Below are 21,274 nucleotides of genomic sequence, written 5' to 3' on the forward strand. Positions count from 1 at the left end.
TAGTACCGGGACCAGAATAGGGTTACGGTATCCCCTGACTGTCGTAAGAGGCGACTAAAAGGGGCTTCCGGGGTTGCAGGCAGCAAGAGTGGGAGCTCAATCCGTGCAGCAAGCGACCCCGGGAAGGACAGCGGTTTTGTGTGGTCGCATAGCGCTGTAATCACCAGGGGATGTAAGAGGAGCGTAAATTGCTCCTCCCAGGGTAGAGCCCGATAGAAGGGCATCCGGGCAAGGGACTCCGGTTGTGTTCCGTTGGAGGTCCCGGAGTTCTCCACCTAACGCTGAGGTCGGCCATCGGGGGGGTTTTCACCAGCGCCAGCGTCACTCCCATGGCGTCGGGTACCTTTTGAAGGTTTTCCCCCCTCGTCAACAAAAACAAAAAAGGTGGCGCTGTTGATGAGATTTTTTTCTACGAGAGGACGCTTACCTGCCGCTAATACCTCTATTACACCTTGGCCTTAACATGACATAGAGTTAAAATTCACACCGCGACCCGTTTTATACGAATATTGTCTGGCGCCAGAACAAGTTGCCCATACGCAATGAAGCTAGCCAGTTTGTGCCCGCAGATAGGCCACAATTTGTCATCTAACTACCATGTTTATTGCTCATGAATTATTATGATGTCCGTGTTAGGTCTAATCGGATTATTTATTTGTTAATTCGGTGTGGTCTTTCTCAGGTAGCTGAAGTAGCACTTTCATGAACACATATTTTTTTGTTCTGTGGTATGGGCCATAGGAAGGAATATAGGTACTAATAACACAAACTATTTTCTTGGTCCAATTTATAACTTGTATTATTCCCGCCTTAAATACAAGTCTCGCGCCAAGCCCGTTCTTTTTCTTTTTTTTATGCTTATATACACAATCGTATAACCCATACAGCCAGTGACTATATAAATGGGCACTTATTATTATAAAAAGAACACATCATGAAAATAACACAAAATAATTATTTAAAATAATACTATAATTAAATAATTTAAATATATTGCTAACAGTAGGTACTAAAATACATTCATCTGTTTGTATTCCTATAGGTAAACTATAAACATACTATAAACTTATAAATGTAACTTTTACACTTTCGGTGTTTACTGGACAGGAATCCTTCTGGTCAGGTCTGTACAACCTTGAACCCTTGTTACTCTTTATATTAAGTTACACAGCATGGTGACCACCCGTTGACCAGCTATTTATTAGAGACTCTAGTCAAGTAATCTGTATAAAATCTATTCATAACACCTTAGTCAATATACTGTAAAACGGAGACACGAGACCATAAACTAAAACCTTACCACATAGACCCCCAATCAATTTCTATACAAGCACATATAAAATAAAACGTCTATTTACAATTAAAAAATAACTGTCACTTTATAAAATAAGTTCTTATTTTTATTGAATTACTTCTTGAACTAGACTAAATTAAAAAAATATACTTATAATAATTATCTGTACCTACTGTACTTACCATGTTATGTTGGAAGGGAGTGGCGCCCGTTGCGTACTATTACTGTATTGCTTACTAAAAATTATAAAACTTCGATCTTTGGGATGATATATAGATTAATTATTAATAGCGGGCGAAACGGGGTACGCTTAGCTCTGAAAATATGTAAGGCTCTTGGAGTATATCTATTGTCGAGGGGCCTCTTGGTATTTGATGCAATACGACTCTATGACGAAACTTTAGATGATGCTACGCCTTGCACTAGGAGTCTGTTCAGTTCAACAATCCATGTCCAAGACCTTGTGCTGTCACTCAAGTCTGACCATGAAAGGACTCGTTGAACCGAAAAAACGCCTGGAATATATTTCTCGAGCTAGCGACCAACGGATAGTGCGTAAAAAACTATTCAAGTATCTATCCACTCATGTAACTCATGTTTCACATCTCGTCATGTCATCTACATGAATCAGATTGAACTGTCTATGCGTAATTTAAAAAATAACTGCTGTGTACTTTGGTTATGTTTTTATTAAATGTTCAACAGTGAAGATGGTAGAACCCTCTATGGTTCGACTTTGGAGACATCACTGCCACACCCTTTTCTTATAAGAGCAGTACTCAGCGTTGTTATGTACCTATATTCTGATTTCAAGGATGTGGTAAGGGAGACCTACTTATTTGAGGCGTTCCAACTTAGTCCTAAGGATGGCAACGCATCCGTGGCCGATTTCATGTTCATAAGACTTAAATCTTGTCTTGGCATAATTATAGATATCCGTGGGAGGCAGTAGACACTATCAGATGAGCTGAATAATAATTTGATACTTCTATATTATAAAACAACTTTTTTAATCGCCCATTTTCCACCATAATTCAAATAAAACGGACGTTAACTCAATTCTATCTTCGTATAAGTATACTACGAGTCGATAACGTAATCATTGCAAAAAGCGCGCCAAATATCGTCACATTAGCGCCGAGCCCCGCCCACACCCATAAACAAGCATCAAGGAACCATAAAGCGACGCTACCGTCGAATAAATAATAGCGAACAAGTCTATAAAACCCATTATCAATTAGCCCGGGCCGTCGCCATGATTTATAACGACAAAGCTCCGCCTGTCGAGTGTGATGGATGCTATTTGACGCTCTACGCTACGTGAATTTTGATTGAGCGTGGCCGAAAACATAAGCGAATGGTTCGTTACAAAATAAATATAAAGGAATCAGATTTGTTACATTCTATTTTACTCACACTATAAAATACCGTAGTGAGTTAATAAAACTCTTATAAAATAGATTTAAAAAAAATCATAGTGACTAGCCTTGTGTTCGGGCCGCCAAGCCTTCATATAGATGAGGTTACAGCGTTTCTTATTTCTAAACTAATTAATCAGAAAATATCAACATCAAAAGTTATAAACACGATGATCCCATCGTACCTATCCTCTCCAGGTATGATGAGGTAGGTAGGTATAGTACCTATACCTATACTACATGTATTCTTTGCGTTGGTAAGTAGCTTGCAAGGAAAGACTTACGTATTGATAACTATTTAACACAATTGCAATTATAGATTAATAAATTGTTTTATGAGTTTAACGTTGTACTTATGTTCAATCTTATCTAAACAAGTATTCGTAGTAATTATTGACGTTATGTTACGCTAGTTTTTAATGCGTCATATATTTCAGCAAACTAATATTTCCACAAACAAGGACAATTTTATTCATGACCCATTGAGGTCATTCAAAAGACAAAGTGCCCATTCTACAGCTCATTTTTCACTAAAATTAAAGTAATGTCCATGCCAATTCTAGAAGGTCGGAAATTTTATAAAATACCTCATTAAACAAGTCAAGTTATACTTATTTTTGCGCGCCTGGAAAATTAAGATATTAAGAATTCGTTATGTGTCATTATAATTTTGTTATTATTTATATGTAAATTTAAAAGTTATGTTTAGGTACTTTAATTATTTGTATATACTTATATAGTTTAATTTATTTTAATTAGTATTTCATTTCATGTTTTAAATATATAATAAAGTAACTACTTCGTTTAATAGATAAAAGAAAATGTTAAGTTGTGTGACATAGTTAAAATTAAAGCCTCACTTTCTTGCCACTTGGACCACGCACTAAAGGTGCTAGGTTCTTTACGATTGTATGAAAATGTCTACGCGGCTTGTTTATTCGGCAGTAATTAACTAAAGAGTTATTTGGGCGCGAATCTGCGTAGTTCGGGATGATCGGTTGAATGCCTAAATCGCATGGCGGAAGTGTTTCATTGTCCGGTGAATAATTTTAAGCAGGAAATAATGGTTTTCCGAATTAATGTTACTCTGATATTTAGTACTATTTAGAATTTGGGGTAATCAACACCATAAATGGTAATAGTAATGTGGTCAAAGGTTGTAAATCACAAAGCAGTGAGTAAACGGCAAACACGTCACAGCCCGAAATCCTCCAAAATAATTAGGGAAATTTAGGTGATTAGGTATGTATTAACTTGGGGTTTCTTGTATGATGAATAAAAGAGAGTAGGTAACGAAAAATATATACTTACCTACAGTACAATAATTTTCTATATTTTATGTTCTTTGAACAAAGACTAAACAAAGGCAGTAAATGTTGCATCTACAAATGCTTTTTGTCAATGCCAAGTAGCTATAATTACTTCGCCCTATTTTGTATGTATTTGGCACAACCTCTATCAATTGTAAATTTGTAACCGAAGTACCATACAATATTTTAGGGTTAACAGTTGCCATTATAGGTAGGATGGGTGCGTATAAACTCATTATGCATCAAAATTCATACCTTAAGAGAAGTCAAAAACGAGTTTATCATTTTTATAGTAAAAATCTAGATATAACTACATAGACTACTGGTAGGGCTCAATATATTTAGTTGGATAACTATGTAAACAGCGTGTCTAATATGAGCGACGACTTCAGAAATATGTACTAAACCACATTTATTTCAATTATTTTTTACTTTGTAGTGACATAGAAGTCGGTTGTATTTTTTGTTAAAAATATTTTTCACCCTTTTTAGTGATGACATACTAACATTTATATTAATACTAGGGGTGTGCGAATAATTCGAACTTACGAATTATTCGTTCCGAATCGAATATTAATATTCGATTCGAAACTCGAATCGAATAATCCGAAAATTTTTGAATAATTCGAATTTTTTCAGGGTTTCTTATTTTCAATTTTCGAATAAAAATTTAACAGTCAATAATCAATATACATTTTATTTAAACCATATAGTTACACAAATAGAACAATTAATATAGTTTTTTAAAATCAATTAATATAGTTTTAATTAATATAGTTTTTTTTTAGTTTAGTTCAAAAAATTACCTGAAATTCATGCTTCTAGACTAGACTACCCCCTTAATTCGCGAATTATTCGAAAACTTTCGAATTATTCGAAATTTTTACGAATTATTCGAAATTTTTCGAATTATTCGAAGAATTTCGAATAATTCGAAAATTCGAATTATTCGATTCGAATTTCGAATCGAATATTGATATTCGATTCGATTCGATTCGAACGATATTCGCACACCCCTAATTAATACAATATAAAATTGTAAAAAGTGATCATGAATGAAGGTAAGGTCTGAATTTACATTGATTGGAACCGCCCGCTCGCTTAGTTTTATATTATCTAATATGTTCCAACCTAACCTAACTAAATAGTCAATGATGAATTGGCTTTGCAATTCCATTAGAACCTACACCAAATATCTTCAAACACAACTCAATTATTCCCATCGGTTGAGGAGTTACATATTTTGTCTCCGAACCACATTATCAGACCCTTAAATAATCAATGATGAACTGGCTTTGCAATTTCATTAGAACCTACACCAAATATCTTCAAAAACAACTCAATTATTCCCATCGGTTGAGGAGTTACATATTTTGTCTCCGAGACACATTATCAGACCCTTAAATAGTCAATGATGAACTGGCTTTGCAATTTCATTAGAACCTACACCAAATATCTTCAAAAACAACTCAATTATTCCCATCGGTTGAGGAGTTACATATTTTGTCCCCGAGCCACATTATCAGACCCTTAAATAGTCAATGATGAACTGGCTTTGTAATTTAATTAGAACCTACATCAAATACCTTTAAACACAACTCAATTATTCTCATCGGTTGAGGAGTTACATATTTTGACTCCGAGCCACATTATCAGACCCTTAAATAGTCAATGATAAACTAGTTTTGCAATTTCATTAGAACCTACACCAAATATCTTCAAACAAAACTCAATTATACCCATTGGTGGAGGAGTTACATATTTTGTCTCCAGAACCCACTCTGATCCTCGTCATATTTAAATGGGACCAACTTGTAGCAATTGTCCACACACGAAATTAAAGGCATTAAAATAGGTTCATAAACGGCGAAGTTATGGCTGTTATATTTACATGGGTGGAGGAGTTCCCCTCATTTTCTCCAGAACCCATCGATGGATCCTAACCATATTTAAATGGGACCAATTTCCAGCTCATCCCTATATAATAAAAAAAGAATTATTAAAATCGGTCCACTAACGGCGGAGTAATTCGTGTACATACATAAAAAAAAAAGATACCGGCCGAATTGATAACCACCTCCTTTTTGAAGTCGGTTAAAACAGTCACAGTCACCTACGTATACTTGTAAATATCCATATTAAAGTAGTTACAGTTAAAAGTCAAATATCGTATTTGCTTACATTTATTTAAAAAATGGAAAATAAACATTAGTCGATCGGTAGGACTACAAACCATGTCAATTATTTCTTTGCCCTTATGTTATCGCCCATTTGAACATTAATAAGCCGTTGAACCTACCAAGACCTACACGTATTTTTCAAAATTACGGGCACTCTAAATTAAATACATAGTCAAGTAGAACTTTTGGGTACAAAAAAGTCCAAAAACAGTACTTTTGAGCACGACATGGTATAAATGACTAATTTCTTTGAAAAGTTAGCATAATTAATAGCTTAGTTACTAGGGCTTTTGACTTTTAGAGGCAAGCAAGATATTCGGTTTTTTATATTTAAGCATACTATCCTTTTGATACCCCATTGATTTTACTTTTAGGTATCCATGGTTTGGTGATTAGCTATTTATTAAGAATTGGTAATCTAATCGCGTCATAGCCTAGTACTTGAAACGCGGCCTCTCAACGAGGGCTACGAGGGTCGGATTCTAGGCCTACACCTAATCTTGACGTTAAACGAAAAATTGAAAATATTTTCGCGAAGAAAATTATTATGTGCGCACGTTTTAAACCTCTATAGCTGAGAGTTCTTAAAGTTACGTGAAATCTATCAATTTGCCCTTGCTCAGTGCGGTGAACTATAGTCTAAACTATGGCCCTTTTACTCCGAGAACAAGCTCGTGCCTAGCAGTAGGACAGTAATGGGTTAATAACGTTAATCTAAAACTGGCGATCTCGCGATCATAAATTGCAAACCCAATAATGACGTCCTTACCGACTGAAAAGATAGTACAGTCTGCGCTCTATATTTATATAACATTTAATTTAATTAAATCACTTCTATTTATGTTATTGATCTAATCAATGGCTGTTTTGACTATTAGAATAATTGACATCATCTTGGGGTGGCTTGTTATCATCTATTGTTCGGTCGGCTGGTCCCGTCAGCTTTACAGGCTTAACCTTCGCAATGCAACTGAATGCATTTTCGTTCTAGTTGCGTGCAAAGGTCGAATCGACCCTGTATTGATAGTAATTGATTGAGGTATTAATTGCATTATTTACTTATCGAGAGTAACACAGTCCTTATTGATTTTGCTGAAAGCGATCATGTTTGTTTGGAAGTTTAAATTAAATTCAAAATTGTTACTTAAATATGAGTAAATCCGACTTCTATTTATTTTAGTGTGCACACATTATGGCAATGTATTCATATTTTAGCATAGCTTTCAATAGAACGCTATGTTAGTAATATTTATTTAAAACATATAAGTATTTACTTATGCCTAATCAAGCTATTACTTTTCTGTAACGGTGTCTAATATGTTTTTAATTGCATAACTTAAATTCTGCGACGAGAAATAAATTAACACAAACAACAATAACTGTATTTAGTATAATGTCGTTAATTGTCGTTGTGATATGACTTGATATAGTCACAAGTGTTTGATTAATTTCATGGATATGTCATCAAATAGTTTGTGAGTTGTGAGTGAAGTGACAATACCACGCGAATATATTTTTGAGATTTAAAAAATCTGGTGGCTATTTTAGTTCATCTAAATCTGAAGCATGTAAGACCTGCACATTTAAGGGTTTAGTTCTCACATCGATGACGCGTTAGGCCATTGAAATCGCAGTGCTCAAGATGTGGATGTGTAGTATATAAACCGCTGGCCGCGAGGAAGGAAGCATCAAGTGCTTATTACAGTTTGACAACCCAATTAAAAATATAAAGTGTCAAATAATGAAGACTGTCCTTTCAACCCTCATCGCCATTTTGGCAGTAAATGGTAAGATTTTTTAAATTTGATCAAATAGCAAATTTTTTTTTTCAGTTAACAGCAAAAAAAATCGATTGACTCCATTTGCAAAATAAATATTATTTTATATTTAAAAAAAAATAAGTTTTTATTAAGTGCTGAAAATGTGATTATGTGATTCAAATAGATTATAGGCCCTTATTGATTTTAAAATGGCAGGGTTTATTTTAAAATAATTAAATGCTTAAGTAATAATTAATTAATAATATCAAAAATACTAGAAAAATAAATCATAACAAAATAATTTACAGTTTACAATCAGTAAACAGTTCGTTAGAGCATAAAATCAGATAAACTAGTTCTGTTTTAAAGGTGCAGAATAATTATCGAATAACTGCCGGATTTATTAATTACAGTGCATATACAGATTGAAGATTGAAGTTAGCAGATATTATGGGTTGAGTAGAGTCACGCGAAACATGTAGTATCTTCCTTTTGTATTGTATTGGATCAATTCGGATCGCACAAACATCCGACGATACAGCATACACACGTAAACTTCACTTTTTAAATTTAATTTGGTACTTACCGTGGGATAAATTACTTACCCTTGATAAAAAGACGCCGACGGGCATTTAGTACCGGCATTTTTGTTATAAATAAACTTACTAAAGTTTGGCATAATACTTTGATACACCGGACAGAACTTATGTAATTTATAAATATTTATTATAAAACAAATAAACCTTTGAACAAAGGTTAATACTTCTTATTCCAGAGGATAGCTCTGGGCTCTGATTGTGATCCATTGTATAAAGTTAGAATCCTAAATTAGAGAGGTGCCTATGTAGCAGGGACGTTAGATATTCTTATTTTGATTTTTGGCGACCATAGATTACAAAGCGTTGGATAGAATTGAGAACGTCATGCTGTTGAAAGTTAGTAAAACGTTGTTGTTAAACAATACACCTAATATCATAAACAATAACAAAAATAATACCATTCATACTTCTCGTGCCGATAACATTATTGAGTCTACATATTAGGTTTGTATCTATAGGTACATATTAGGTATTCCCTAAACACTTATCAAACAAATAGACATAGTCGTGATTTATCACATAATTACCTATACTCTTCATAGATTAGTAAAGATTGCTCACTCCTAACAAGAAAACGTAACCAGTTTTGACAATTGAAATAGTTGCGTAAAAAAGTTTTGCCACGTCTCCGTGCTAAAATGTCCCTAAAATATTTTAAATAATTATCTATTTATTTATTATATAAATTACGCAGTATTAGTTATTTATTCGTAAATTTTCGCTAAAAATGTTTTTATTTGTCAAGAATTCAAAAAAATAACTTACTAATAAGCCGTTTGTGGCTTCATTCAATTTCAAGGCGGCGAAGTATCTTACCTAATCTATGATACTCTTAGATAATAATATGTTATTAAAACCAATGGAAGAAATTGAAACAATTAACTCGTGATTCAGATTCGTGCATCACCATCTCTACCTTTCTCTCGATTTGAAAAACAATATTATCGTATTTATTAACTACATGTTTCGAACAATATAACGAATGATCACGTTTTGTATTGTTTCATTCTTAATTGTTTTTGTCCTTAGTATAAAAATATGAAAATGGAATTTATTTGAAAGAATGGGAACTTGTTGCTTGCCTTTACAATTTCATTTTCATATTAGTAGTTTATAAACTATGGTACTCTCATGATAATCAAACACTTTATTTGTATGAGTACTTGAACTGAAAATATGACGTGTCTGAAATTAATCGAAATAATAAGCTACTTATGCAAGCCGCCAAGTGACCGATGACTCTCGGTAATCCTTTGTACATATAAGGGAATATTTAAATGCCTCCAGATTTACACCTTTCCTTTTGTCCTATAACTGAAATCAGTATTTTTTTATAATATGAGAGTAGCAGTCCACCTGATGGTAAGTGGCTACTGCCGCCCATGGGCATCTGTAATCAACCCCGAATAGGATTAGATATTCCTATCTGGAGTCGGCCACAGATGCGCCGCTACCCCTAAGGACTAACTTGGAAGAGCACGTCTCCCTTACCACGTCGAAAAAGTCTGTCTCCCTTACCACACCCTTCAAACCAGAACACAGCAACGCTCATTACTGCTGTTATCAGGCAGAAATAGATGTGGCGGTGGTTCCGCCGGAGTCGAACCACAAAGGGTTCTACCGCCTTAATTTCATTACCCACCTCCACTTCATTTATTGCTAATCGCGTTTGTTGCTTTGATATATTGAACAAATATATCAAAGCAACAAACGCGATTTAGCATCAATCAGTCCTTAAAAATACATAAGTAAGTACTCCCCTCCTACAGGTAGAGTCGGTTAAAAATCCGCGTTTTCGAATCAAACGGAGCAAATCTCCAGAACGCAATTCAGCATCGATGTAACAGCGAATAGCCGATGCTAGGGATACAAAGTTATTCGATCCCAAATTCGTATAACCGAACGGATTACAACATGTCCGGTCTTTACAATATATCTGTGCTATGCCTTCATAGCTCTTGCTTAAGATGACTCTGTCAAGTAAGTTTAAAATTTCGCCAAAATGCTAACAACTTTCACTTGTTTAAATTGATCAATTTTAACAGTCATATAAAATATTATAATATTATAATGACCTACAGGTACATTGAACTTAGTGTTTATGCAATAATAAATAGTACACAGTAGTAAATCTGTATCTTTCTAATGACAAATCTAAATATTTCAGTTCTTAGGTCTTAGTAAGTACTTAGTATGTCGTGCTGTCGTAATATGGCATAGCCTAACAGATACCTAAATGTTTGTTTAGTCGCCTGTGTTAAACCTAAATATGCACAATTTCAACCTGACCTTAGATTTGTGTTAGATTAGCAATGCAGAGGTCGCATTTATTTGAGGTTTTCATTTCTGTTAATGCATTCATCATGAATGATAACTAATATTACAAAATCGGGAATACAACCAGCTTGTCACGAACTTATCGATAAACTAAAAGATAACATTCTCTATGCCTGTGATTAAGGCGATTCGCGCTAAAACTGCGTTTTTTCTCATGTCTTACAGATTATAATTAGTGCAATCTAAATAATCTGAAATATTACACCTACATCTACGAAATTTTAAGAATAGGTACATAACTTATCTGCACAAATTAAAATGGGTTATGTCATATCTGTGGCTGTATATATTTTTTTCAGCAATGACTTTGAGGGTAGCCATAAATATCTAAACTCTACTGCCAAGGAAACTTAAAAATCAAAGCACATGTTGATTGATTATCCAGTTTACATATAAAATGAACAATAACTCTTGTCGAGCCTAATTTACGCGACATTTTTGCATAATCGTAATCAAGTCTGTACTTTAAAAATCGTATAATATATTCGAGCTTAATACAATTGTAAATTGAAACTATTTGAATTTTAAATCGTGTTTTTCGTCTTATCCAATAATCTAAACACGTATTCATTTGTAATACATCCCACGCACTTTATGATATTTTAAATTAAGTAGGTACATGGTAATTTATAAGATTTCAATTAAGTAAACTAATTCAATTAATAATTCATAATAATTGAAAATATATTGTAGACATCTTAAGGTTTTATCTTGTTTAAACTCTACTCGCATGACGGAGCGTACTTCAGACCGGTTTGATACGCCAGTGGTTCCGGGTTCGAGCCTTGGTCAAGCAGACATACGAGTATAAAGGAATTTAGATCTTAGTACTGGATATGGGTGATTGTATACTTGCCTTTTTATGTGTCTATACGACATATGACACAGGCACAGGACATCCTAGTATAGGGCTATAAGTATTGAAAGCTTCAAATCTCATGTGATGTCGTCGCTTTCTTTGAGACAAATATTGGTGATATATTTCCCTGCGCTATTGGCACTGTTGTCGGTTACCAGGGGATAATAAAACCCAGCATTACGTAATTGCCGCAAAATCATTCATCGATCAACTTTAGCTTACGATGTAAACACATAGTTTGGTCCTTGCAAGTTAAACAGACTTATTAATAAATTTGAAAGCTTTTTGTTTGACAGCCATTTTGCGTAATGAATGTGTACAGGACATAAGGTCATTGCACCCTTAACGGCTAAACCGAACAACTATTTCACTAGTGATCTAACCCGGAAGATAGGGTTTGACTTGAATAAAATTAATAAAAAACTTGATTGTCTTTGTTACACAACTGAACTTATAAATAAGACGGTTTATTCGTGTGTATTAGCTGACGCTAACGACCTATCTATACCTTTTGCCTTTATAGTTGTTATGGGTATAAGAAAGGAGAATTTATTTCACCTGATGTAAAGTTATAGAGTTAAGGATAGCGATAATACCTAAGGTGTAACTTGTTTCAATATAGATCGTAATCAAAAATGGCTTTATTTGTGTTTACCCTCCACTTACGTATAAAGACGGTTGAGGCATTTAAAATTGCATTATTCATTGGAATACGTTATTTTCACTACGAGGCCACTACTGAACAAGGGTCTCCGTATAAGAAGGGTTTATGTGAGACCAGCAGGCTATCTGAGTTTTTAAGATTTTTTCAAACATCCTTCATATCGATTCGATCAGGTAGCTGAATATTCTAAATGTGATATAATTTCTATCCATCCAGTACCTTTTGTGGTGGGTTGGGGCTACCGCGCCTCTGACCAGCGGCGCTGGGCAGTCCTCCACCCGGCGTGCGGCGGCCGCCAGCAGTCGCCCATCGCCATCGCAGCAAGGCAGGCTATTCCTATCTCCATTCCCGCGATGGAGCTCACTGGATACCAAAACCCGCTGCCTGGGCCCTTAACGATCACTAATAATGGACACTCAGGTAAGCTGCAACATCTGTGACCAATTCCACCAACAAACGCTATATAGTTATTTCTGTGAAACCACCAGTCAAATATACCTACCGAAATGTGTAGATTACCATTTGGATGCTTAATTTTTTAAATAAAACTGTGTATGATTATCTATTATTTGTTGATAGTCTGCAAGATGCAGGCCGAAAAATGAAACTTCTGTAGGCTTTTGGATTCGACTAAGGGGTTGGCAAATTCAGCTCGCGCTCCTTGCTGCCGGAATCCATACCACACCTCTTTCTCTACATAAGCATAGCATGACAAAAGCTTAAAAAAAATGTGGCATTCAACAAACTAACTTATTTTGCAGTGGCCCTAACAATTCCTAAGTATTCTCCTGAAGAAGAGAAAAAAGGCTTCCGTCTCCCCTACATCTTCGGGGGTCCTCTCGACAATGAATACGAGATCGAGGGCTTGCATTTCCACTGGGGAGACAAGAACAACCGGGGGGCTGAACACACCCTAAATGACATGCGTCTGCCCCTTGAGATGCACATCATCCACAGGAACAAGAAATACAGGAACTTGGCTGAAGCTCTCCAGCACCCTGATGGACTCTGCGTTCTTGCTTTCTTCTACCAGGTACGCGAAATAATGATATTTCTAGATACACCATAAAGCTTATAAAGCGATTGACAAGAACGCTCAGTAAAAAAGCCAGGTTCAATTCCCGGCCAAGCAGAACCTTAAATGAAATTTTATTACAATTATTAACACTATAGTCCATAATCTGATAGCGAGTATTCTAGTTATTAAAAAAACTAAGTATAGTGACAAATCAAAGTTACTTAGTTACCTACTTCACGAATGAATTTACGAGATATGTTGGTTTAAGATCGAAAAGGAATTGCAGCAAATATGAGGCTAATAATAGGGAAATAGCACTGGGACATAAGTGTAGCGTACCGATTTTTGCGAATTCTGGCTACGCCCCAGGTGGCAAATTAACATTGTGTCCGGGCGGCAATATAATCCTGTGCCGTAGGCGGAACATCCATCATACGCCCCGGGTTTTTCTTTTTATATAATATAGGAGAAGCGGACGTGCATGCAGTCCACCTGATGATAAGTGGCTATTGCCGCCCATGGACATCTGTAATCAACCCCAGATAGGATTAGATATTCCTACCTAAGGTCGGCCACAGATGCGCCGCTCCCCTGTGGATTAGGCTGAACCGCCTCGGAAAAGTCTGTCTCCTTTCAAACCAGAACACAACAGCGTTTAAAACTGTTGAGGCAGAAATAGGTTAGCGGTGGTGCCGCTGGAAGCAAACCACCAAGGGTTCTACCACCTTTAAAACCCAAATATTGCAACCCAAGTAACAATAACCCACAGGTGGTAGAATACGACGCCAAGCTGCTGACTCCCCTCATCAAGAACCTGTCCGCCATCGAGAACTACAACACGAGCATGCAGCTTCCCCACACGTTCTCGCTGTCGTCCATCCTGTCGGGGCTGGACACGGAGCGCTTCTACACGTACAAGGGCTCGCTGACCACCCCGCCCTGCGCTGAAGCCGTCACCTGGGTCATCTTCTCCGACTACCTGCCGATCTCCGTTTTCCAGGTACGATGTTTATACTTACCTATTATTTTTATACCCAAAAAATAGATTATAAAGACATTTTTTTGCAATTCTCGATTACCAAACATGACTTCAGAAATTAAGTTGTAACTGCTTTATTCGTCGTAATTACAGGAAATTATGGTTAATATTCAGTCTAGCGACATTTGTTTTTGACTTTTAGCAATTATTTAGACCTCTGAAGCACCAAAAACCCTTTGCACCCCCTTTTCCAAGATGGCGGCCGGGGGACAAGGGTGCCGACCCCACAAACTTGAACTTAAGCTTCTACTGACCCCCCCTACACATTAAAAAAATAAAATTGCGTCCTCTGACAAATGCACACTAAGGCCTAAAAAATGTAACATTTCAATGGACTACAAAGCAGTAGCTTAAAAAAAAATTTTTATTTTTATTTCATCGGATAGCTTATGAAATTAATCTAATGAAATAAGCCTACTGCCGATATCTTAATTAAAACATACAAAAACCAAGTAAGAATATTGTCTCTACCTCAATATTACTTAGGGGCATATCAAAAATATGAATGTAAATTGCCATACATATATTTAATCAATAGCTGTTTGTAACGCATTTGATAAAGTAGTTAGAAACGTTATTTTAAAGGCAAATGAATAAAACTCATAGGTTCCTAAAAGCGGCTGCGTTAGTGACATCACCGTTCATAAAATTCAAATGTGATAAATATTGATATCTTTGACTCAGTATTTAGCACATAAATTGCAGTCATCATGTACAGAGCTTTAAGCCCACCGATTGAATAACAATACACGCGTGTGCAAAATGTTTTTGTCCATATGCAAAAATGTCGTACAAACAATAATCAGGTCATTGACTGCTTTAGCAGTGAACACTTATCGAATTTTAATCTACTGCACCAGTCTTTATTAGTTTCTGAACTTTAAACTTCTATATTTTATTATGAATACCTACATCGATCACTATTATAGGAATCGCGTATAGCCGCACGGTTCTTCTAAATCTTAATTGATGTTTGTTATTGATTGTACATTACGTAAGTTAGATGGGTGGCTCTTTCAAGCTAAGAAGCGCTTCTGTACTTGAGAGCACACGTTAAGTTTTCGTTCCAAGTTGTTATCATTGGACAGCAGTTATTGAAGTTTGAAGGCGTTTGGGAAGGTTGAAAAATATATGCCATGGATATGGCACTAGCCCGTACCTTCCAAAAATCCGTAGTAGAGCAGTATGTGTGTGGCTTTTTGCCATTCCTGCCACCCTATAGTTACCCCACAGATTGCTGACCTCTGAATTCTGGAGAGATCCACAACTATGTATCCAGCAGTACAACAGATTAAATACTACTTATTATAAACACAAATTACACGTCAACTATTTTCACTTCACAGATGGACAACTTCCGTGGTCTCCTCTCCAACCTGAACCTCCCTCTGGTGGACAACTTCAGGCAACTCCAACCGCTATTCGGCCGTCGAGTATTCGTCCGTATTACTTCTAAGAATCCCAAATTCAAGAAAACCAAGCTCCATTATTCCAAGTGGGACTGGGTCGGTCACAAGAAAGCCGAAAATGACGTCAATGACTTCGACGATTGAAAAAATCCCTTAAATCTTCAACGTTTCTAACCAAATTCAAACTAACCAATCACGGCTCATTTCTTGTTTCTATTACGGGTACTTGTTAGGCACAAACCATACCAAATATATCTCTTGTATATTATTGTTCTACCGATTAATATTGTTGTGCAATGTATTATATTGTATATGTGTGCAGTATTATTGTAAGTGTTATTAATACGTGTAAATAAATATAATAAAATTATAAAATGACTTTATTTTAGAATACTGATATAAGGCGATTATTATGGTACATAGAGATTTAATTTAGACACTACAAAGTTAACTAAGTAGAGTAATTATCCGCTCCAAACATAGACTGAAAATAGAAAAAATACATGTATATATAAAACACATATTTATAAAGGCAAATACATAAAATAATGGTACAAATATAATAAAAATGTAAGTATGAACTCTACCTACCTTCAATCAATATAGGTATAAAACACTAATTAATTTCATCAATTCACACTTCACACACCAAACTGTTATAGAGAACAAACATGCTATAGTTAGGAAAAATAAAACAATTCTTGTTGGTGATATACTATAATACAATTTCAACAACTATACAAGATTAAATATGTATTCATAATACTCCTTTGTTTATAGTAAGAATAATTTAAAACTAAATAATAGGTCTATCGCCAGTTTGTACAGAACAGTCCAAAAAAATAAAATTCACTTTTGATTAGCGGAATGTATTAAAAAAATCATACTGCTTTAGTTCCAAATTGCACACAAAAAACAGACTTATTAAATGCGACAGATAATGAATGTTGTGTTAGTCTCTGTTGTTTTCTGGCATATTTACATGTGCCGGTCTGTTGCAAAACTTGCAAATACAGACAAAATATCATGCAATAACACTTGTTTTAGCGTACCAGGTCGTCGGGGTTGAACATGCCCTGAAAAAAGAAAATATTTTTTTTAATTTCATTTTTAAATCATCATTATCAGAGCAATTGTAATTATTATCTTTTACAGCCTTTCTTACATCTATATTTTTTTAAATTAAGCAATTATTTGGTTTGGTAAGTACAAAAGTAGGTATTTATTTTAAAGAAGTAGTTGTTCAGTTTTCATAATACATAGGAAGTAAATAATATTATATAACTATAAATTGGTAAAGACAATTTAAAACTTCAATAAAAAAGTATGGCATACATCCATACAAATATTGTCATAGTCGTAGAACAATTAATATAGATTTGACAAAAATGCGAAATTCACTTTTTATTATATTTGGATAACATATTGTCTAAATATTATTATTGCATTACAGAAAAATTCTATGTATTTTAGTTTTCAAATTAATCAGTCGGTATAGTGACGGATTCGAAATGTGCTCATAGTAAAATGACATTTGTGAATAACTTGAAATGGCTGCCATGTAAAGTTTGGTATTTGTTAATTCCGACTTTGTTCTACGACTATGACTATATATTTATAAGTCTATCTAAAAAAAGAATATTGAGTTTCAGTTTTTATTTTTACTTTATCTGAATTTATCAATGTGTAAGGACAAAGTTAGTTTGTGGTTAGCAATTTACTTTGCTATGAGAATTACTGAATATCAGTCAAAATCAAAAGTAATCAGAAAGATCAGCTGCATAAATAGAAAAAACAAAACCTCACACCTAGGTACCATATCTCTTTCATTAAATCTATATGTAAAAAATCAATTACTGTTAGGTAGTCTCGCTAAAACTCGAGAACGGCTGGCCGAACGGCCGATTTGTCTAATTTTAGTTTAGAACAATTTGTGGAAGTCTTTTAAACTTTCAAAAGGTGAGTAAATATGACATATATTTCATAAATACATCCCGAGGTGGTACAAAGTTTGCCGGGTCAGCTATTATTATGATAATCAAACATAAAGAAATACAACACACCTTAGCACGACGCAAGATAGAGTCCTTGCTGGCATCATACGGGTGGTCCTTGGAGGGAATCTCCAGCACAGCAGGCACGGGCGCGGTGTGCGCGTCGATCACGTGGCGCACCAGCTCTGCCACGTTCTGGTTGATCAGGATTATGTCGATATCGTCGCGCTTCACGAAACGCTTGAAGCAGTCCTCGATCTCGCTCACTGGTGTGTCTGAAATTGTTTACGGTATTTTTGGAAATAAAAGTGTTGGACAGGTATGCAAGGTAATTAACACTGATTGTATAATACAAAAGAATTGATAGCCTAGTGGTTTAAATACAGCCTCTCAAGCAAGAGTCCAAGATTCAAATCGCAGGTACACATCTTTGATTTTTCAAGTAGGATTTTAAATTATGTTTATGTGCCTATTTCTTACAGTGATATCTGTAGCATTAAGACAAAATAACAATTGTTGTTAGCTTGAAACACAATACAATATTTTGGGAGAACAATAACTTACCTATGAAGACTTTATGACTATTTACTAATGTGGTAATACAGTTACATACCAGAGAATTCTCATTATTTTTGTTACAAAAAGAAAGAATTCAAAACAAAGCCCTTGTTTACTTTCAATAAACCTTGATAACTTTCATCAATTTCACTATCATACACCTGACAAGATATGCAAGATGAATGATGTTTTTATGCATCGGAACATGAATCATTATTAAATTTGGTATGTTAGATACATTGCATATAATTTATATTGTTACATGGTATTTTACATGTAATATTTACTGATCTAGATACTGGTATGTAATTAAAACTTAAAAAATAGTATATATTGTTAGGCATAGACACTTTACATATAATACTTGGATTGTTGATGATTTATGAAACATAATGGCGGAATATCTAATAACATTTTTTAAATTATAACAAACGTTACAATACTAATTAACAATAGACTAGAAGATTAATATAAGCCTACAAACTTATAAATAACTTACGGAGAGGATAATTAATTTTCAAAACTCACTTTTATCGACGACCATAAAATTGGGATGTCTGTTCTTGTTGATTTCGCCGATGCCTCCAAGGAGGAATCCAACGCAGGTGTCCTGTAATTCAGTAAGAATTGATATAAATATAAAGACAATCCCAAAGAATGAAGACGCAAGTAAAGTGGATTCTAACCAAAACAAATGAAAGTTAAATAGAAAAACTGTACAAAAATGAAGATATTACCTCATCTCCGATAACACTGATCAGTTTTCCTTTTACAGCCGCCTGGAGAGCCATTTTTGTGGAGGATATTTAATTTTATTGAATTATATTTATGAAAAAACAAAATCTGTCACAAGCGCTCGTCACCTGACTATGGATTTTTGCCTACAAGTTGGCTACATTTAAACAACTGTTATCATTGCCAGATAACAATACAATGACAAGATAAAATATCCTGATTAAGAACGTCAATACAATATTTATATCAATAATTGTTTCAAGTTTTAGTGCAGCCACTAGGAAATTATGAGGGACGATCTCAATCCAATTTACTTTTGGGTTATTGGTTATATTATGCATGGCAACTTTTTTTGTAATTAGCCAACGTAATAAAAATAAATTCACCACAGATTAAAGATAAAAACAAAATGTCTCGCTGTCAATTATCACGACTCGTTGGGAAATATAATGATACAATATCTCCTTAAGTCATTTAATTTATTTACAAAACGTTTTACGTCTACAATACTATTGATTGTCTCACGTGATTTAAAAATTTTACACTTACAAGTTTGGTGCTTTATTCATTTATATGTCAAGTTGTCATCGTGAAAGTTTTGACACCTGTCAAAATACCTTGCCGTGCATGCGTCATTTCAAACAACAACATGACGATCTATGTTATTCATTTACGTTTTAACCACAAATAAATATTATTTTTATCGTGTAAGAGTACAAATTAGGTATAAAAATGTTGAATATTCAAAAATACGGTAGTAGTTCTGAGGACGAAGGTGAAGATACGGAGAACACACAACAACATAGCAACGAGGGTCTGTTGACGCATCTGAAACCTGTTGACCCGAGTCTCTCCCTCGCTAAGAAAATGGAAATATGTGCAGCCCCCGTAGTGATGCCCACGGTAGGGACCATTACCATATTAACAATATTTACATTCCTATAAAAATCACATAGGCATAGGTTCTTCCCGCCAAGTCTTTTGCCAAGAATACTCCACTTCGGTGTACACTGTGAACTAACAGAGATAGAGAGTACGCCTAACTAATCGACGGTTATATTTAAACCGTTGTTTATTCATATTATCATAGCCACCTGGTCAACTTGTCTAAAGCACTGAAATAATCATAAAAATTCTATAACCCACAGTATAAGTTTCATTGACTTTTGTACTACTCAACATTATCACTTATACACCTAGTTCCTCATCAAAGCTGTGTAATTCTAGTCTTAGATTTAGTCGTAGATAACATGTATATTTACATATTTTACTAAGATAAATTTATCTTGTGTTAAGAAATGTATTTTTATTTTTATAATGCCTTGGGAAATGAACTAACTAACATCAGTATTGAAGATAAAAATAAATATTTGTAAATTACCTTACTTTTATGGTTCCAGAACAATGACGACACAAGAATCCTACTACCCAATAACCAGGAATTGATGCACAATCCAAAATATGAAGAACTATACGCACCCACATATGGCCCGGAGAACCCATTTCAAACTCAGCAGATGAAGGCTAACAGAAATATCCTATCAGGCTATGTGGAGAAGGCACATATTAGTGAATTCCAGTTTGAGAACCAGAGACGGACATTTACTAGCTACGGGTATGCAATAGATCCATCGACAGATGATAATGCTAATGGTGATGCTGTGGTGTGTAAGTAGATCTACAAGTTCTTTAACAATTCCAATTATACCCACTTTATTGCACTCATTACAGTAAAAATTACATTTTTGAAATTAATATTGGAATTAAAATGACATAATATTAATTATTGGTTTTGTATGAGAATGTATAAAAATATTGTGATTAAGATTCTTTTAATTTAGTTTATAGTCTATCATTATTTGGAAGAATTTGATTCTTATAAACTTATAAGCAACGTTATCAAATGGAGCAATAATAGAGTATGTCATTTGTTTTATAAAATGAACTCTGTCAATTTCTGGCTAGGCATATAGATTGAAAAACCTTTTAAATATACACAATTTTTTATCAAATTATGTGGCATTATTCCTTTGAGTATATTTACGCAGAGTATGAAAAATTCACTCTGTAAAATAATTTCTAATAATACAAGATACATTG

General features: G+C 34.6%; 3 protein-coding genes across 3 annotated transcripts in view; 2 read left to right on the top strand and 1 right to left on the bottom strand.

Annotated features, from left to right (window-relative positions):
- Nucleotides 1-7,840: 7,840 nt before the first annotated feature.
- CAH9 (Carbonic anhydrase 9) lies at nt 7,841-16,232 on the top strand. The gene is made up of 5 exons (XM_073083546.1): nt 7,841-7,989; nt 12,638-12,841; nt 13,183-13,454; nt 14,209-14,439; nt 15,825-16,232. Exons 1-5 carry the CDS (start codon nt 7,944-7,946, stop codon nt 16,029-16,031), a joined length of 960 nt encoding a protein of 319 aa, XP_072939647.1. The 5' UTR covers nt 7,841-7,943; the 3' UTR covers nt 16,032-16,232.
- Nucleotides 16,233-16,256: 24 nt separating this feature from the next.
- On the bottom strand, nt 16,257-19,345 carry Vha14-1 (V-type proton ATPase subunit Vha14-1). Its single transcript, XM_073083547.1, has 5 exons — nt 19,177-19,345; nt 18,968-19,049; nt 17,951-18,156; nt 16,940-16,963; nt 16,257-16,371 (listed from the first exon to the last, which is right to left on the bottom strand). The coding sequence occupies exons 1-5, from the start codon at nt 19,228-19,230 to the stop codon at nt 16,339-16,341; spliced, it is 399 nt and encodes a 132-aa protein (XP_072939648.1). The 5' UTR covers nt 19,231-19,345; the 3' UTR covers nt 16,257-16,338.
- Nucleotides 19,346-19,775: 430 nt separating this feature from the next.
- The window catches only part of LOC140750043 (pre-mRNA-processing factor 17), a 36,765-nt gene continuing 35,266 nt past the window's right edge, over nt 19,776-21,274 (top strand). The window contains exons 1-2 of the mRNA XM_073083347.1: nt 19,776-20,077; nt 20,575-20,842. Coding sequence (XP_072939448.1) covers nt 19,907-20,077; nt 20,575-20,842 — 439 coding nt within the window. The 5' untranslated portion in view covers nt 19,776-19,906. The remainder of the gene's footprint in view (nt 20,078-20,574; nt 20,843-21,274) is intronic.

This window comes from Epargyreus clarus, unplaced genomic scaffold (genome assembly GCF_041222505.1).
Source record: "Epargyreus clarus isolate Ecla_fem2 unplaced genomic scaffold, WU_Ecla_fem_2.2 ptg000019l, whole genome shotgun sequence".
Taxonomy (NCBI): domain Eukaryota; kingdom Metazoa; phylum Arthropoda; class Insecta; order Lepidoptera; family Hesperiidae; genus Epargyreus; species Epargyreus clarus.